Genomic DNA, 16,612 nt, shown 5'->3' with positions numbered 1-16,612 from the left:
TGGGTGATCCATGCAATGTATTTCAGTGGAAGTGCTTGAGTTGTAAAATTCAGATTTGCATTTTATACATGGGGATTGCGCAATTTTACAGCACGTCAGTAAAAGAGGTGGAGGCCATTGACAAAATGTAGTTTCTGATAATTCTTTACTACCATTAGCCAGTGTCCAATTTAAAAATACTGATCCTAATGAGAACAGCTTCATTTCAAAACACTTTCAGGAATTTACAGCCTCTGCTCTGATTCATTCATTGCTGTAACTGACTCATGGTGGGACCTTTGTCCTCAGAAGTAAGCCTGGCAGTTAAACAGCACAAACCGTGTATTTGACTGGGCGTCTCCAGTTCAGTCTGTGGTGAGCCAGCAGAGAGGATCACCTTCTGCTTCAGATGTTTGTCACAATCAGATACATCTGCTTCCGTGGCAGATCTGGCTACCTGGAGGTGAAATTCAAGGAGAGTTTAGCCCTGCTTTCTCTGCCCTCTCCCACCTTCTTACTAGTGAAAATGATTGTCCTTAATCTTGTACCACCTCTACTGGCACGAGTGGCTGATGGGAGCATGTAACTGTAAGGAAGTGAAAAAAATTTGCCTCCAGATGTGGAGGAATCAGACTGAAGGATCCTTGAATGATGACAAAGCGGCGTTGTTTTTTTTTTTTCCCATCAGACTGCAGTGGTGGTAGGAGCCAAGATGCAGCTTGCTTTCCTGTCTGAAAAGAGGGATTATACTGATCAGAATGTCATAGGAAACTGCAAGTGATGCATGAGCACTCACTTTATCTTTCTCAGGGAGGGAGATTGCGTGACAGCTGCAGGGCTTGTCTCAGTAAACAATGGATCACAATACTTAAACATTGCAATGTCCTTAAGAGAACAAGAAGTCTCTGGGTTTGCTAGCACTGAGGCTGTGTGTGGCACCAGTTAGCCAAGTTTCACAAGGTGGTGATGGGACCATGCAGTGCTGTGTGGGGCAGCAGGCAAGGTTGTTGAGGAGGGGAGGCAGTGTAAGGGTAGTGTTTGCCCCAGCTGACAGACTGATGAGGAAAGCTAAATCCATTCTTTCCATAAAGTCCTGTGCTATGTAGACACACACCTTTGGTACTGTCAATCTCAGGCAGGGCAAATGGACACACTTATTTCTCATGGACATGCATCCATTACCAACACCCCCAGCAATGTGCCATCCCCTCTTGCTCTTGGTTAGCCATTGCCAGTGAGGACCTGCAATGTATGTGGACTTACCATCCCTGGAGGTATTTAAAAGAAAAGTAGATGTGGCCCTTACAGACATGGCTTAGTGGTGGACTTGGCAGTGCTGGCTTAACAGTTGGACTTGATCTTGGAGGTCTTTTTCAAGCTAAATGGTTCTGTGTTATCTGGGGTTTGAGGTCTTGTGGGAGTCTGAGCAATAGGAGCCACGCTGAAGAGGGAAAAACCTCTCTCATGTTACAGGACTTCTTTTCCAATCCCCAGCCTGAGGCCTGGGGATTCACCAAATGGAGAGTCTTCTGGCTCCTGGAAGTCATCTGGCTCTCTGCCTGGGGCAGGTCTCGACTGAGCTTCTGCCTGCCCTTCACCATGTGCAAATAGGAAGCCAAATGAAACTGAGAATGGGCTGAGACTGACCTCTCTGATGGAGCAGAACTGCTGAATACTGTAGAAATGTGCAAATTGGAGATGTGAATTGCAGTCCTTCAATATCCTTCCTTGAGGTGGCCCCAGGACAACTTACCAGCACATTGTCCCCTACTGGAAGTAAGCACTAGTTCATGCTTATTATCTGGTGTTTTCTTTATCTGGGATTGAATCCCTGGGTTCTTCCTCCTATATTGGTGTGTTTTGCCAGCTGGTCCATATTAATAACAAAAAAGTAAAGAAACAAGCAGTCATAATTGTACTTTTGTAAAAATTGGGTTTGGACTAAGTTCTTTTTTCTCCATATTGAAACAATTTAACAACACTTGTTTTGAAGAAATTATTAAAATTTAGGAAACAAAGTCAAAATGCTTGGTATGCAATAGCCATACTTACTGCCTCCTGTACATCATCTGCATTTCAGATAATTAGACCTTGATGCACCAGCCAGTATCCCTAAACCCATTTAATAATCGGAAGTACTGAGACACTAAATAGTTTCATGATTTGCCCAAGACAGAGCTTGGGCTCTTGGGACCTTGCCTACATCTCCAGATATCATTTCTCTTGAGATGGAAGAAGTTCAGCAAGATCAGTTCAAGGAGGAGCTGTAAACAGTAAGGGGAGAGGCACAAAATTGTCCATGTTTGACATATCTTTAAATGCTTGCTATACTTATTGTGATTCCTATGTCTCTGTGGAGGTGCGACCTGAATCTTTGTTTTGGGGTTTTTTTTTCCACTTTAGGATGGTAAAAAACAGAATCTTTTCTTCTGTCTTGTTCTATTCCTTGGTAGCTGAGGGACAGGACTATTCCTTCTTTTATGATACTAAGGGAGAAAGTCTTATTCTTTCTTTATCCAGTCATTTCCTATCCTTGGACATTTTGGAGAGGGATATTTGCAACTGTCTTGCTTCTTGGACCTCATGGAAAGGGAATGGCTCACTGTAAACTGCTATCACAGTGACCCACAGGCCTCTCGTGGTTTAGCTCATTGTTCTCTCATCAGAGAAGGAGTTTCGTAGTTGGTCAAGACAGGAAAAATTGTTTGAGTGGGTGGAAAATGAGGTAGAAATGTGGGCTTGAGTGGGCAGGAAATGAGGTAGAAATTTGGGTAGAAGGTGAAGACTGCTTGAGAAAAGAAAGCAGGAGTGGGAGGAGAGGTGAATATAAGGTCAGAAGGGTAAACTGAATGACACCATAAAAGTAAGACATCTGGAAGAACATCTGAGTTGGGTTTGGATGTTGAGGGGAGAGAGAAGGAACCTGCTGGTTTGGCCCATTTTGTAGAAGGGAATATACTCTGTCAACAGTCTTCCGAGTCCTCATAGCTGTGAGTAGAGATCAGAGATTTAGGAAGACAATGAAGTTAGAAATTGCACCATTTGGGATGAGAACGTATTTAATATACAATTAAAGATTTCAACGGATCAGGTTAAAAGAAAGAGAGAATACCAGTAATGAGGTGGAGGTGGTGATGGGAAGACAAGACAGCAGGGTGATACGTATGTGTAGGAGGACTTCTGGGGTAAAGCCAGATTGAGCTTTTTGGCCTCATAAGTAAAGTTGAGTTCTGAGTGCTGACACATTTGTTTGCTCAGCTCTGCCCGCACAGCAAATGATTTCTCCCTCTCCTGATAAATTTGCTAAATTGCAGAGTGGCTTTGCATTGTGGAGGCTACTTTTACAGCTCAGCATGGGGTGGGAGTGAAAGTTAATGTCCAAAGTCTATTGCACTAACCCATGGTGTGACCTACAACACAGAGATAATATTTAAAATGAAACTGATATTAAAATATGATTCATTGTCAGTCCAATAAAGATAATGCTGTAATTTCACTTTAACTTTCATGAATTCTTGGAAGGGTCCACACTTGCAGCATTTCAGAAGACAGGTGGTAGCATGCATGGGTGGGTAGTCATTAGCCTTCTGAGCTTTGGTTACAGCCTTGTTTGCGTTGTCTCTGATGGATTCTGGTCAGTGGCCCACACAGAATGGAAACTGTGACCTCACTCTTAGCAAGCAACTGTCTGCTTCATGAAAAATGCTCTGAATACTGAGGATAATTGAAGCAGAGGATGGTCTGAGATGGTAAGTCTGATTCTGAAAAGGGGACATTTTTTCAGTCTATACCAAGGAGACATCCTGAGGCCTTACCTTATGTTACAAAGTGATTTGCGTCTGTTGGTCATGGTCGGGATCCAGCACTGAGAGTCCTTGAGGTTGGTGGATGGTCTGAAAAAAAGCTAAGTGCCTGAGTACTTGCAAACTGGAGTATCTGCCAACAACTATACATAATTTTCCCTGGGCCAGGGCTGAAGCAAACCAAAAAGGGAGGAGACTGTACAAGTTACAGAAGTCATGGCTGTCATCTGTGCCTCACCAGGAGTGCTGAAATACTCACATACAGTAATTAAGCATGCCATGAACTAGTAAACTGAGTTAAGAGAACTTAGAAGAGACCATGTTGAGGCAGTAAGGAAGCACTTAATGAGTGGTCAAGTTAACACTGCACAAAAGTAGGTCTGAATACCTGCACAAGTATTTATTTACTTATTGCCCTTGAGTCTTACAGGACCAAAGTGCTACATGTATGCTCTACTTCATTGCACAAACTTTTACTGTTGAATCAGCCTATTTTACAGGAGCTTTATGTAAGGTATGGGGTTCAGGTTGTCTTTTCTGGAATGGGGACCCTCTGAATCTTCCTTCTTGTTTAACCTCCCTATCTTCTTCCCTTAAGGTCTTTTTATGATCTCTTTGAAGCTTTTCTCTGCAATCCTAGGATAGGAGCATGGTTAAGTAGGAGCATTTTACACAAAAATCCCTGGTCCTGTTCAGTTTAGTTTCTTTTGCTTCATAGGAAATCCATGCTGAGAATTATTTTGCAAGATACAGCAAAATGAATAGCACAGTGGGTAGCCGTACTCGGTGCACCTTGCAATGGGTTGGCAATTCCAAGGCATGGGTGTTTAACCTCTCAGCTTTTGTGTGATGTGTGCTGGACGCACAAAGCTGTTGCAGCCTGCTCGGGGTGAGAGCGACAAGTGGGCTTAAGTGAGATGAAGCAGTAAATGCTGCCCTTCAGATAGGGAAGTCTCAACTCAGTGTTTACATATTTCTTTCCTCCAAAACACACAGAGTAAGGATGAGGTGGGGTGCAGCTGACTTTGAGGAGATGAAGACTCAAGTATTACCAGGTTTACCACATCTTTAGAAGCTGATCCAAACCCCATCAAGCTCAGTGGAAAACCGCCAATGATTTGAAGAGTGTCTGGATCGGGCCCTTAAGCCCAGCTCCTGCAATATGGCACACTGTTCTTTGTGCAGCTGAGTAATCCTCATCCCAGTCCTGTACTCTCAGGAGGTCAGAGCACAGCAATGTGCTAGCAGGCTGCAGGGACCACCCTCTGAAATGGCAGAGGGTGTCCTTTCACCTTGTCTTGGGCATGCAGAATAGCCTGAACACAGCTGTGTCTCCAGACTTACATTTCCTGTGAAGCTTTGTCTTCTTTGCAGCTGGATACCTGAAACACCTTGAGCTGTGGAGGGCTTGCAGAGCTTTAGAGGTTCTGAATCAATATCTGGAGATGGACGGTTTTGGAAACTGTTAAACTTTTGTTCATTGCTTCTTGTGTGGAGGAAGTGAGAGTGTGGATCTTTAACCCCCTGGAAATGATTAGAGGTGAGAAGCACAAAGGAGGCCTTGATGAACATTTTGCCCCTAAGCCATGTGGTTCCTAGCTTTCCGGCTCCTGCTGCCGACATGCAAAGCCAGACCCTTGGTTTTTAATTTTTCATACTGTTTTTAAACAGATACTTTTGCAAATGTAAACATGCCCCAGCACTGAAGGTTTCCAGCCAAATTAAAGAGTCAACACTGGAAAAATCAGCCTTCAGAGGAAGGTCAAATACAAGCAATCTCTGGAGTTCATTGGGTCCATATGTGTAAACTTCAGCTAATATGGGATAGACCCAGGGCAGCACTTACCTTGCAGTACTCAGCTAGTTTCAGGGTGAAAGGCTGAAACTGTCCTTAGGGATGCCTGTGGTCTGAGCAGTAGATTTGAATGTGTTAAATGAAAAAAGATCCATGTTCTGACTCTTGGTTCCCTCTTAACAGGAGGAAAGAAAGTTGGGAAGGAAAATGTGCCATTTGGCATTAATTCTGACAACTTGCATTTATACATTCTTATCTGGGACCATGCTGGGTTTAATAATCTCCAGCTACCTGCCTATAAAAGCTTAATTTTGCTGTGAGGATGCATGCCTTTCAGCTTTTAATTTAATAACTGGGAAGGGTTTCTTTATAAGTTGTACCACCTGCAGTAGTAATAGAAATCAAGACACTGCCTGTTATTTCTTGGGCTTGATTGACATTTGAACCAACTTTGAAAGATTCAAGCAAACTACTGCCTTTAATTTTTTTTAAATTATTTTTACCTGTAGTTTGTCAGAGCTTGCCATTAAAAGGAAGAACTGATGAGTGTACCTCTCTGAAGTGAGGAGCTTTTGCTTAGAGCAGCAGATGAAGACATATTCTTCCTGCCACTGCACTGTAATAGTGGGTTAGTTAGTAGGAAAGAGTTTGTAGAAGAGGAGGTAAAATGACAAGAGAAATTATGGCCTAAAAGCAGGATCCTTAAAAGGTATCATCATTATATAGCAATCCCCTAATCCCACCCCCGTCAGCCAGCAGAAATGCCAGAAGATCTGCAGCACATGTCAGCCGGCTAACCTGCCTGAAAGGTGTTATTGTTGCTGGTTCTGCTGCTTGGCTCAGAAATGTCTCTGCAGCTAAAGAGCTAAGGAAAAGAAGTCAGAGCCCCATTAGTTAGGAGAATGCCAGAGGTGAAACTGCGGTGCCTCCCTGGTGCTAGTACATCATTAAGGGTCCCAGAGGAGTGTAGGAGGTGGAGATGCTTGAAGGTTAGACGGGCTGAGTTATTCCTTAACTCATGCCTTTTCATTGAAGAGCAGAGGAGGTACACGTGTTGTGTGTGGTTATGCGCTGTGACAGGAATGCTGAGAAGGGTTGGAAGCCTCCAGCTCCCAGCAACGGAGTTTTTAGATTGTGAGGATGGAGGTCTCACTGTTGGAGAGCTCCTGGCAGCATCCAGTTAGGCAGGGCATGGAATCAGGGCTGATGGTGTCCAGCTCCGTGGTGAGGGACCTTAGGAGCTGCTATGAGACATGGTGGTGTTCTGGACAGAGGCAGAACAAGATCCTGCTTTGGAAAGAGAGGCAGATCATGTAGAGTGTAGGGACTTTATTTATATGTTTTCTTAAGGTTTTGATAACTTAAGGGCTTGATTAAATTTCATCCATCCCTGGAGGGAGAAAGGACTTGAAATGGCTCAACAAATATCCGTGCGTCAAAGGTTTTATACTGTTGCACATCTGTAATCCCATGAAACATACCAAGACAACAAAGGCATGAGATTCCTCATCAGCACTGTCCTCTCACCCCTACGGAAATGGGAACTAATGCCTACAACAAAGTGTTCAAACCTGACTGCCTTCAGTGAGACTACTCAATTTATCATTGGGGATATAAAATGACAGTGGAACATGTTTTTTCAGAGCTCTTTTGAACTGGTCTGAACTGTATCATTATTGTTATGAGTCATCAGGTCATTGGCCTGTGTGTTGGTATCTTGTTGGCATGAGACCAGAAGATATTACCTTTCATGTTGAGTCTCCTGGATCCAGTCCTTGAATGAGGCAGAGTTACTTGTCAACAGGTCACAGAGGGTCCTTTGGTCTCATTTGTGTCTGACTCCCCGAGATATTTGGTATTCTCCATGTATTTTACAGCCATAGTAGTTAACAGTTCTCAAGAGAAGTCTTCACAGTAGAATGACTTTCTGAAAGATACATTTAAGTCTATTCCCAGTTATTTTGTGCTGTAAAGCTGTAAGGTGAGAGGTTGAAATTCTGTGATCTCTAATACACACAAGGTCAAAGTTGGTAGTGGTATCGAAAGCTGGGATCCTGTGAATTGCCCTAGCATCATGTCTGAGTACCCTAAAAATAGTAATTTACCTTTTTCTTTAAACAAGTGTGTTTTGTATTACAACAGGACTACTTGTCCTAGATCTCTCAGTTGATATTGTTTTAATATATTGGCTTTTCTCTAGAAGAGTTTTGCCTCTGTGACTAAAGTATAGGCAAATCTTTTGCTTTCCATTTAACCTGTGTGATTGCAGTTTGGACAATTGCCTAGATTGGCGAATCCAAGCTAGTTGATAGAGCCAGTTCTCAAGCTTGTGCAATCACTCGGCCACAAAAATGCTGTGATGACACCCCACACCCCACCATCTAAAAATGAAGGAATGATTTAACTGGTAAGGATCTGAGATGTTAGGTAAAGTGAAACCCAGAAGAGAAGCTAAGACCTGAAAGAGAAGGTAAAACCTGTCATTGGAACAGCTGGGTCCTGAGTGCAGATCACTTGTACTCTAAGTTGGCTCTCCATCCGTTGGCGTTACCTTCTGTTTCTGGTGGGCAGCAGTTTCCTTTTGATTAGCACAGAAGAAAAGGCTATGAAGGTGTTATGGCAGGCAGCCTTGTCCCTTTACACCACTTAATCCTTGCACTGAAGACGTTTCCTCGGTTTTAACAGAAGTAAAATCGAGCTGCTGTTGTCTCTGAAACCAATGCTGACACTCCATTTTGGATGTGAAAATAAATGCTGAGATGGCCTTGTGTTTATGTGAGGGGTTTTTGCACATTCTGCTGAGAATCATAATGAATAGAAGCCCTTTAAAGAGATTATTAATTAGCCTTCCCCTGACAGATGACTCGGTAGGAAATCCATTAGCGGATGTCCGGGTGAACTCACTGCTTTTGGAGCAGCTTTATTATTTTCTGTTTTCTCATTTTTGTTGCAGATCTGAAGCCCTGGGTGTCGAATTTCACCTATCCAGGTGTGCATGACTTTTCTCAGCTTGCACTGGATGCCAACAGGAACCAACTCATTGTGGGAGCAAGGTAAAGATAATCTTTTAATTAGTCTAGGGTGGCTGCTCAAGCTCTTTCCCTTCAGGTTCTGGCTTCAGAGGAGAGTGTGTTTCCAGCTTATGTGGCCAGTTTCCTCCTCAAAAAGAAAGCTATAATTTGTGTAGAGAGATTGAGATGTCTAGTATAATTGCAAAGAAGAGAAAATTACTAGAATTAAAAAAAAAAAAAAAAAGATGCAATCAAATGACTGGTTAATGAAGCAGAATGCTGGCATCTCACTCAGTATTGTGAATGTCAGAAGAGCTACAGTAAATCATTCTGCACCATCCCTCTGCCAGCACAGAATTTGACATCATGGTTTATTTACTGTGGCCAGACTTTCCCTCAGAACTAGGTTCATCTGTTCACCTTTGTATAAGTAATAGTGGCAATGTGAATAGTTGCTTTCTTCTCTCTTAGAATTCACTTCAGAGCCTGTTTGCTTCATGTTGCTGATACAGTCAGATCCTCACCCAATGCATTTTTGTGCAACTCTGTTCTTCTGGCCCATTGTATATAATTAGCATATATTTTCCTTTATTTTTAAACATTGTTTTTATTTAGGATGCCATATGAGGGGGATGGAAACACAGAAGATGAGCACAGGCAAGCTCTTACAAATTTAGAGCTGCATGGGAAAAAGAGCTGTGCTTCAGTGAAATAATATACATCAGGAGTTGTTGAATCATGAGCCCCAACAGCAATGATTTTTTATTGCATAATAAACAGATAAGACAAGCCGAAAAAAAAAAGACTAAGCATGGTCTAACAAATCAGTTTAAGTATAACATTTAGAATCAGATAACACTGTAGTAGCAGTCTCTACTATTAATGAAAATGGAGGAAGAGACTGCTTTCTTTCCGGGATATTCAGCAGTAGAGGACAGGGATGCAAGAACTCATGGTACAAACAAGAGAAAAGAGCAAGACTTGTAGCAGAAGGAGAGTCTTTTGCTTCACAGAAATAACTGAAGTGTAATTTAATATACATATTCTGTGTGTATTTGTGCAGTAAATAATAACACCTTCCTGTAGCTGTTAAAATTGCCAGAGGCCCTCCTACTTTTCATATAGAAACATTTTACTTTTCAAGCTGCGGCTTTACTTGTGCTGGGATCTTTAACCAGAAAGTATTAATATTTATTACTTCAGAATGTCATTGCTTTGGGGATGGCTGTGAACAGTGCCTTCTACCAGGCATTGCACAAACACAGGCCCGGTGCTCTGAGGAATTTATGCTTTACATAATTCGGCTGCTCGGCAGGTTTCTCCCCACGCAGATGCTGCTAACGTTGACATGCTTCACCCCTGCTCAAACCCCAGCAACATGTCCTGGAGGGACTCTCTACCTCCCCAAGAGTTTGTACAAGTGTGGTTAGACAGGAGGCTACGATATCATTATAAACAGCGAAGTGACAGCAAGTTTGGCTTCCCGCTGGAAGTACAATATATTGCAGTGTATTGCCTCATGAGGAAGCAGTGACAAGTATTTATAGAATTTGCTTGGAAAAGTCAGTTTTCATGAAGCACTACCCACCTGGCTGAGAGACTGAAAGTTTCAGTGGTGCCACACTGCTGTGCTGAGCAGTTCTGGATACAGTTAAGGAAGTTCTAATTTCCCAGGGTGGAGGATTTTTTTGGGTTGTATACAGGCTTGGTGTGGGGAAAGGGGGGAGTGCTAATCCTTTTTCTCTTCACCACCTCATTTCTTCCCTGTGTGAGGTGACAGGGAGAGATACTTGAAAATGGGGTGCTGCACAGCTCTGGGTGAGCTGGGCTCCTGGAGCTGTGCCTGAGAAATGGGAAGGGGAAGTAAAGCCTTTTCTGTTCCCTCCTTCCCTGATAAATCCACACCTTGTTCTGGACTATTTTTAGGGGTGATTTTTTGAGTCATTAGTTGCTCGTGCACCATCTGCTTGAATTTGCAAATGAAACAATACCTCAAAGAGATAGGAGCTGTCTCTATCCATCTCTGCAGGGTGTAATTTATGAAACCTAAATTTAAATGTTAACCACGTTTAAATGTGCTGCTGTAGATCATATTAGTAGTAACGCCAGCTATTCTGGGGTTATGGAAGGAGTTTGGGATCAGGGTGGCGTTTATAAGTACTCCCACTTCTCAATTTCCTGGTTAACATCATTGTCTTAGATGATAGCGTTATAAATTATTTCAGACTACTTTTTTCTGTCTCTATTTAAAAGCAGTATGACCTCACCACAGCATCTCTTTGGCTTAGTTCGTCCTGTGTTTCAAAGCTTCATAGAAAATACTTCCTAGAAGAAAAGAAGATCCTGAGGCTCACAAGGGTTTTTGGTTTCAGGAATTGGACACAGCGTGACTGAAACTGTAAGAGGTATTGAGGGCATGCCATGCAGGCAGGGAGCTGGAATAACATGAGCCTCAGATTTTTAAGCCTTATCCTTATCTGAGAGCCCTCCCTGAATGACTGGTGCTGTCTGAGAGTAAACCAGAGGAGTTTGATAACTCCACTGCACCAAACACCTGCCAAGTCAAAATCCCAGAAACAAAAGAATTAGTTTCAAAAGCCCACCATGGTTTCTAAGCAACGTATTTACTTGTCACATCATTTGTAAAATCAAAATGCTTGCAAGTAAGGATCTGAATAGTTTAGAACATTGTAAATCTACACGACCCATATTATGAGTCACATTTCATTAAGTATAAAAACACACATTTCAAATTTCATAACCTTCATTTTGACTCACAGTTTTTGTGTTTTGTTTTTGTTTTGGATATAGAGTTAGTATTTTAATGTACTATTTTTCTTCTGTGAATGAGTGCTTGTTTTGAAATATTTGCTGCTTTTTTCAGCTCTTGAGCACAAGTGATCACTATTTGAGCTTATTTTAATTGGAGGAAAAACAATTTTCTAGACCCCATTATTACTGAGAAAAAAATTGAAAATGTGATCACAGTGGTTTCACATTTGTGTTGGAAAAGAAGTTCTCTGGTCTCTCACCTGTGCTGTAGGCAAGGTGCCCAGGCCCCGGGAAGGGCTTTGTAGAAAAGGGACATAGTGTAGCTGTGACATCCCACCTCCTTGAGAAGCCTTACTCCTTGAGACTGTCTCATCGCTGGCTGGGCAGAGACAGGAGCCAGTAAAGAAGTGATGATATGAAAGACCCTGCTTGGAGTCAGGCCAAAAATCACACTTCACAAGAGCTCCCTGTCGAGGACAACATAAAAGGTTTAACGGAGGATGGTTGAGACACCGTGTGACAATCTGGCACAACAGCAAGCTGAAGGGAAACAGCTTGGACAACAGGAGGATGGTACCCAAACAAATGACTGCACAGAGAGTGGCTGGGAAGCCGTAAGAGAAACATTTGACTTTTCCCAGAAGGAAACTGCAGGGGTGTCAGCTCAGGGCAGTAGCCTGCTGGGGCTGCGGATGTGAGAGGCATGGCTACGAGGGTTGGCCATTCACAGCAAGTGAAGGTGTTACTGTAGAAAACCAGCCAGAAAGCATTATGACTAGAAGTCCTGACAGTTCTGCCTGCCAAGAGGGCTGTCAGCTCCATCAGGAGATGGGAAAGGACCGTCCCTCATGGCTGTCACATGGGGAGCTGTGGCTAAGGAGCCCTTGTCACAACTGGCTGTTACCAAGAAGAGCCCAGAGGTAGAGGGTAGAGAGCAAAGGCTGCATCAGGGGACTCAGAACTGGCAAGTAAAGTGCACGTCATCCTGGACTGCCAGACTTCTCTGCACTAAATGTAAAACTACTAAGCTGCTGGTGATGCAAGTCTTGATGTTCTGACAGGGGTGATTTTCATACTTGGTTTAGAGCTGATCTGAATGTGCTTGTTACTGCCAAGTAGGTGCAAGAAAGGAGATATCATAGAATCATAGAAAGACTTGTGTTGGAAGGGATCTTAAAGATCATCTAGTTCCAACTCTCCAACCTTAGGCAGGAATCCCACCTACTAGATTGAGTTGCTCAGGGCCCCATTCAACCTGGTCTTGAACACTTAGAGGAATGGGGCATCATTATGATTAGTTTGGTGAGCAGGGAAGGTGCTATATGAACTTTCAAGGGTTGTTTTAGGGGGAGCACAGCCTGGGCACACCCCTTCCTGACTGACTATTATGCTCCTAGCTGTATAAGGACTAAAAAAAGTTCTAAATCATGCAGGCTTAGGAGCTGAAGGCTGAATGGAATGACTGATGTCCCAGAAGAGTTCCTTCAAGTTGCAGCTTGCAGAAATATGGCAGATTGTAAATATACTCTAAGACCCTCAACCAGCAGGTTTGGCACTCTGAGTTTATTTAAAGTCTCTGGTGTATGATAGATTAATCTGTCAGACACCAGGTTACATGCAGATTTCTGGCTGAACATAGGCTGATTCCTGCCCGCTTGGCAGAAAGCTCCAGAGCACTGCAGTAAAACGTCAGAACGTGTGCTGGTTGGAAAATATCACTCTTACCCTTGGGCACCTTCAATCCTGTCCAGATCTGGACTGCCAATAAAACCTGAAGAGAGTAAGACTCCACAGATTATGTTGGCTAGGCAAAAAGCATTTTGCAAAACAGCAAATTTAGTGGTAGCGGCCGGGTCAGAGTTGATCCACAGATCCACAGACTATGAAGTCTGTGAGCAATACTTTGTGTTGCCAAATGATCAGGACCCCTCAACAGCATTTATCCTCACAGTGCTTCAGTGAGGCCAGAAAGAACTAATAATTTTGTGCTATAGATGGGAACCCAAGTCCCAAAGGGATTAAGAACCAGCCTGCCCTGTGAAAAGGCTGTGATGTTGAGTCACGTGAGTTTATTGTAGATATGAAAGGTAGTACAGTACTGTGCCTAACACAGCTACTCCTGCAGTGAGACTGCACTTTCTGAAGATGCCAGTCAAGGTCTGCACAACCTCAGAGATCTCTCTGCACTTGACTAACGTGGACATAGCCAAAGTTCTTCTGTGGACTCAGAAAACCCATGGCAGAGGTATGATTTGGACCCTCTACTGTTGTATTTCCACCTGGTAGTTTAATCTCTTGCTGTCAGCCTTTTCTCTCCAAAGAGGATGCAGGTTTTCCAAATGCTCATGAAAGTCTGTGAGTCCCATGCACTTACACTGGGACAGTGGGGCTTCAGCACGGCTGAAGAAGGCAAGTCTTGTATAGCATGGAGAGATTAAAATGCAAACAACTTAACATTGGGCACAACCACGTGGGCATAGCCAACAATTACATAGTCTGCAGGCTTGTCCTGTTAACAGCCAGGAGTGACGTCCGTTTGTCCCTGCTAATGTCTGACTCCAGGATTTGTCTGAATACTTCCTGAGACAGATTGACTGAGCCATTTCCAATGGCTTGCGTTACTAACGTGCCATCTTATGCCAGCTTTACCCCCTACTAGGTCACATTTGCCTGAGAAATTACCTTACCAGTTGAGGTATTAATGAGAACGTGAGCAAGCAAAGAGCATGATAATGTTTTTGATTCTATCCAGATCATAGGTGGGCAGCTGAAAGTCCTGCTGCAGAGAAATGTAGAAAAACAAATACCTTCCTTTCTCACTCTAATTTTTTCCTGTCAGACAAAAGAGTGCTCTAATTACAGTTGCATCCTCGTATTGTGGACTGGAGAGGGGTAAATAACATGGTGATGTGAGGGTGGGGGGAAAGCAAAATCAGTCTCTGAAATTAACAGAAACTTTCAAAGGGCTATTAATGTTTTTTTAAAGAAATTGCCTGACCTGCATGATAAAGAATATAAAGGTGAGAAAGCTGTGATTAGACACTGCAGCTAGTTAAATCCATAATTGGGGATGCACAATTTTTTACACAGGGAAAAAAAGTGTGTTTTAAAGTGCAGGTTTTAACCTCTCTGGTTGAGTCTGAGATAGTTCAGAGGGAGATTTTCTTTTCTGATACTGTGCCAGGTGAGGTGAGCTCAGCCCTTCTATAAGTGTGGAGCAGCAAAGCCCCACTGGGGTGTCTATTTTTCACCTATGGGGTTTGCTTTCCTCTGCTGGTCTGCCAGCAGTCTGAATTTGTCATACCTCAAATCAGTGCTGTCCCTGACTTATACCCCTTGGGGAGGAGGAGAAAGGGACAGGAAAGGATGAAGGACAGTTTTTGTAATTATGGGATTCTGAAAAGTTTGAAGCCTGACCCAAATTTTGTTCAAAATATAATTTTTTTTCTTAGTTAAAATTTGTGCATTTTCTCAAGCAAAGAACGTGGATTTTAGTTAATTCAGAATAAATAAATCAAATAAAATGCTGTGCTGCACCACTGTCTAGTTGTTGGGATGGGCCAATGTGCAGAAGAAGTTACAGCTGTAGGAAGGCAAAGGAGCAGTTTTGCACCAGGTGTTGTACACAGAGAAGAGGATGAGGCAGTGGCAGTCTCTGGTCTGTCATCTTTGTTGGTAGAGAGCTTTGTTGGCTCTGTCATGAGTTGGTCCTTCAAATCACCTGCAAGGCAGTACCATCCACCTCCCTGCAAATGACGTCAGTGGTGTGGGAGTCTGAGCACTTGTGCCCCTCCTCAGAGGAAGCAGGCTTTTGGGTGACTCACAGCCAGTGCCTGCACAGCCAGTGCTGTGTGAAAGGCAATCTTGGTGCAGCATAGGCTGATAGGAAGCATCCTTACACAGCGAATTGCAGGCCTGACTAGAAAAATATCTCATATTCCACATAAAATGAAAATCAGTGATACCCTATCATGAAAGCAGCCACCCATGAGAGGCTCACTTGCTTTAGTAACACACTGAGAATAATTAAATTTGAAGATTGTATTTCTGAGAGTGGGGTGGGTGCAAACACAAGGTCAGGATACTTTGGCAAAAGCCTTGGAGACTTGGCCCTAATGTGTTTTACAGCATCACAGAATGGGTCTGCAGAGCAGTTTTCCTCTGCATTACTGAAAATACTTTCTCTTGCTCTGGTTAAGGTGGTGATATGTCAGTTTTATATGGCAGGGCCCACCACAGTGACTTGCATATCACTTTATATCCAGATGTTTAGGTGCTAAGCCTACTGTTCTGTGCCACTGCAAAGGTATAAAAACCCAGCAAAGAGAAGGGGTTGTTTGGCAATAACTTAATCTCACCAGCCAACTCTATCAGTATTTACATACAAGACATGTTGGACTCATCCAGAGTTTGAGGAAAGCCTGACAGAACTGAGCATGTTTATCAGCCTAAGTAGGCAGGTGGGGAGGCTGCCAGGGAAGATCTGAACAATAATCAGTGCATCAGAAGAAGAGGAATTTTACCCTGAGACTTACCGAAAGCACAACTGAAAGTGATGGGTAAATAGGAGATCGCAGACCCTTGTGTGGCTTGGGGCCCTATCAAGGTGCTCTAAGTGCTCTGTGACTCTGCCAACTGGATGAGAAAGGAAGAGAGGAGCTGTCAGCCACATGTCACAAGAGACTTGAGGTGGCATGTGGGGTAATATGTGATGGTCTGAGAGATGGAATCACTCTTCCAGGAAAATAAGAACAAACCCACACATGAGTTTGGCTCAGTTTTCATCTCTGAGGTTTCGAGCAAACTCATCTAGTGAATCAGAGGAAGGAAGTGTAACAAAAAAAAAAAAAAAGGAAACTTACCCTCATTTTATAAATATATTCAAATATTCAAACAACATTACTAAAGAAGTCCAAATCCCCATTCTCTGAAGTGTATACATATGGCTATGCTCCAGAAAACAGCTGGGTCAAGGTGTCTCAGGAGCATAGCAAATACTGTCAACCCCCAAGGATGTGGAATCATACTGGAGTGAGGCTTTGCCTCTCCTACCCTGGGAAAGGAGAAGGGCCAGAGACAGCAAAGCCAGCTTGCTGTTCCCTTTGAAAGCTGAGGGAAGAGGGGACAAGGCTATCAATCCAAGGGCAGATCCCCTTCCTCTTCCTTCCATGGCAGCGTCATTTTGTCTAGATTTCTGCATATTGGTGTAGCCCAAGTGTTCCTCAGCTTTGCTGTTGTCCTGCCTGTTCTGC

The 16,612-nt window shown here is 43.2% G+C and overlaps 1 protein-coding gene across 3 annotated transcripts in view; it reads left to right on the top strand.

Annotated features, from left to right (window-relative positions):
* Positions 1-16,612, top strand: part of SEMA5B (semaphorin 5B) — a 271,865-nt gene that overhangs the window by 142,308 nt on the left and 112,945 nt on the right. For 2 of the 3 annotated variants that reach the window (XM_032693508.1, XM_032693509.1), the window contains exon 5: positions 8,531-8,630. In XM_032693508.1, coding sequence (XP_032549399.1) covers positions 8,531-8,630 — 100 coding nt within the window. Of the gene's footprint in view, positions 1-6,773; positions 6,898-8,530; positions 8,631-16,612 lie in introns of those variants that run through there. The other variant, XM_032693510.1, reaches the window with a different exon arrangement.

The sequence above is a fragment of the Chiroxiphia lanceolata genome, chromosome 7, assembly GCF_009829145.1.
Source record: "Chiroxiphia lanceolata isolate bChiLan1 chromosome 7, bChiLan1.pri, whole genome shotgun sequence".
Lineage (NCBI taxonomy): Eukaryota > Metazoa > Chordata > Aves > Passeriformes > Pipridae > Chiroxiphia > Chiroxiphia lanceolata.
The sequence above is the reverse complement of the archived record's forward strand: the minus strand, read 5'-3'. Positions and strand labels throughout refer to the sequence as shown.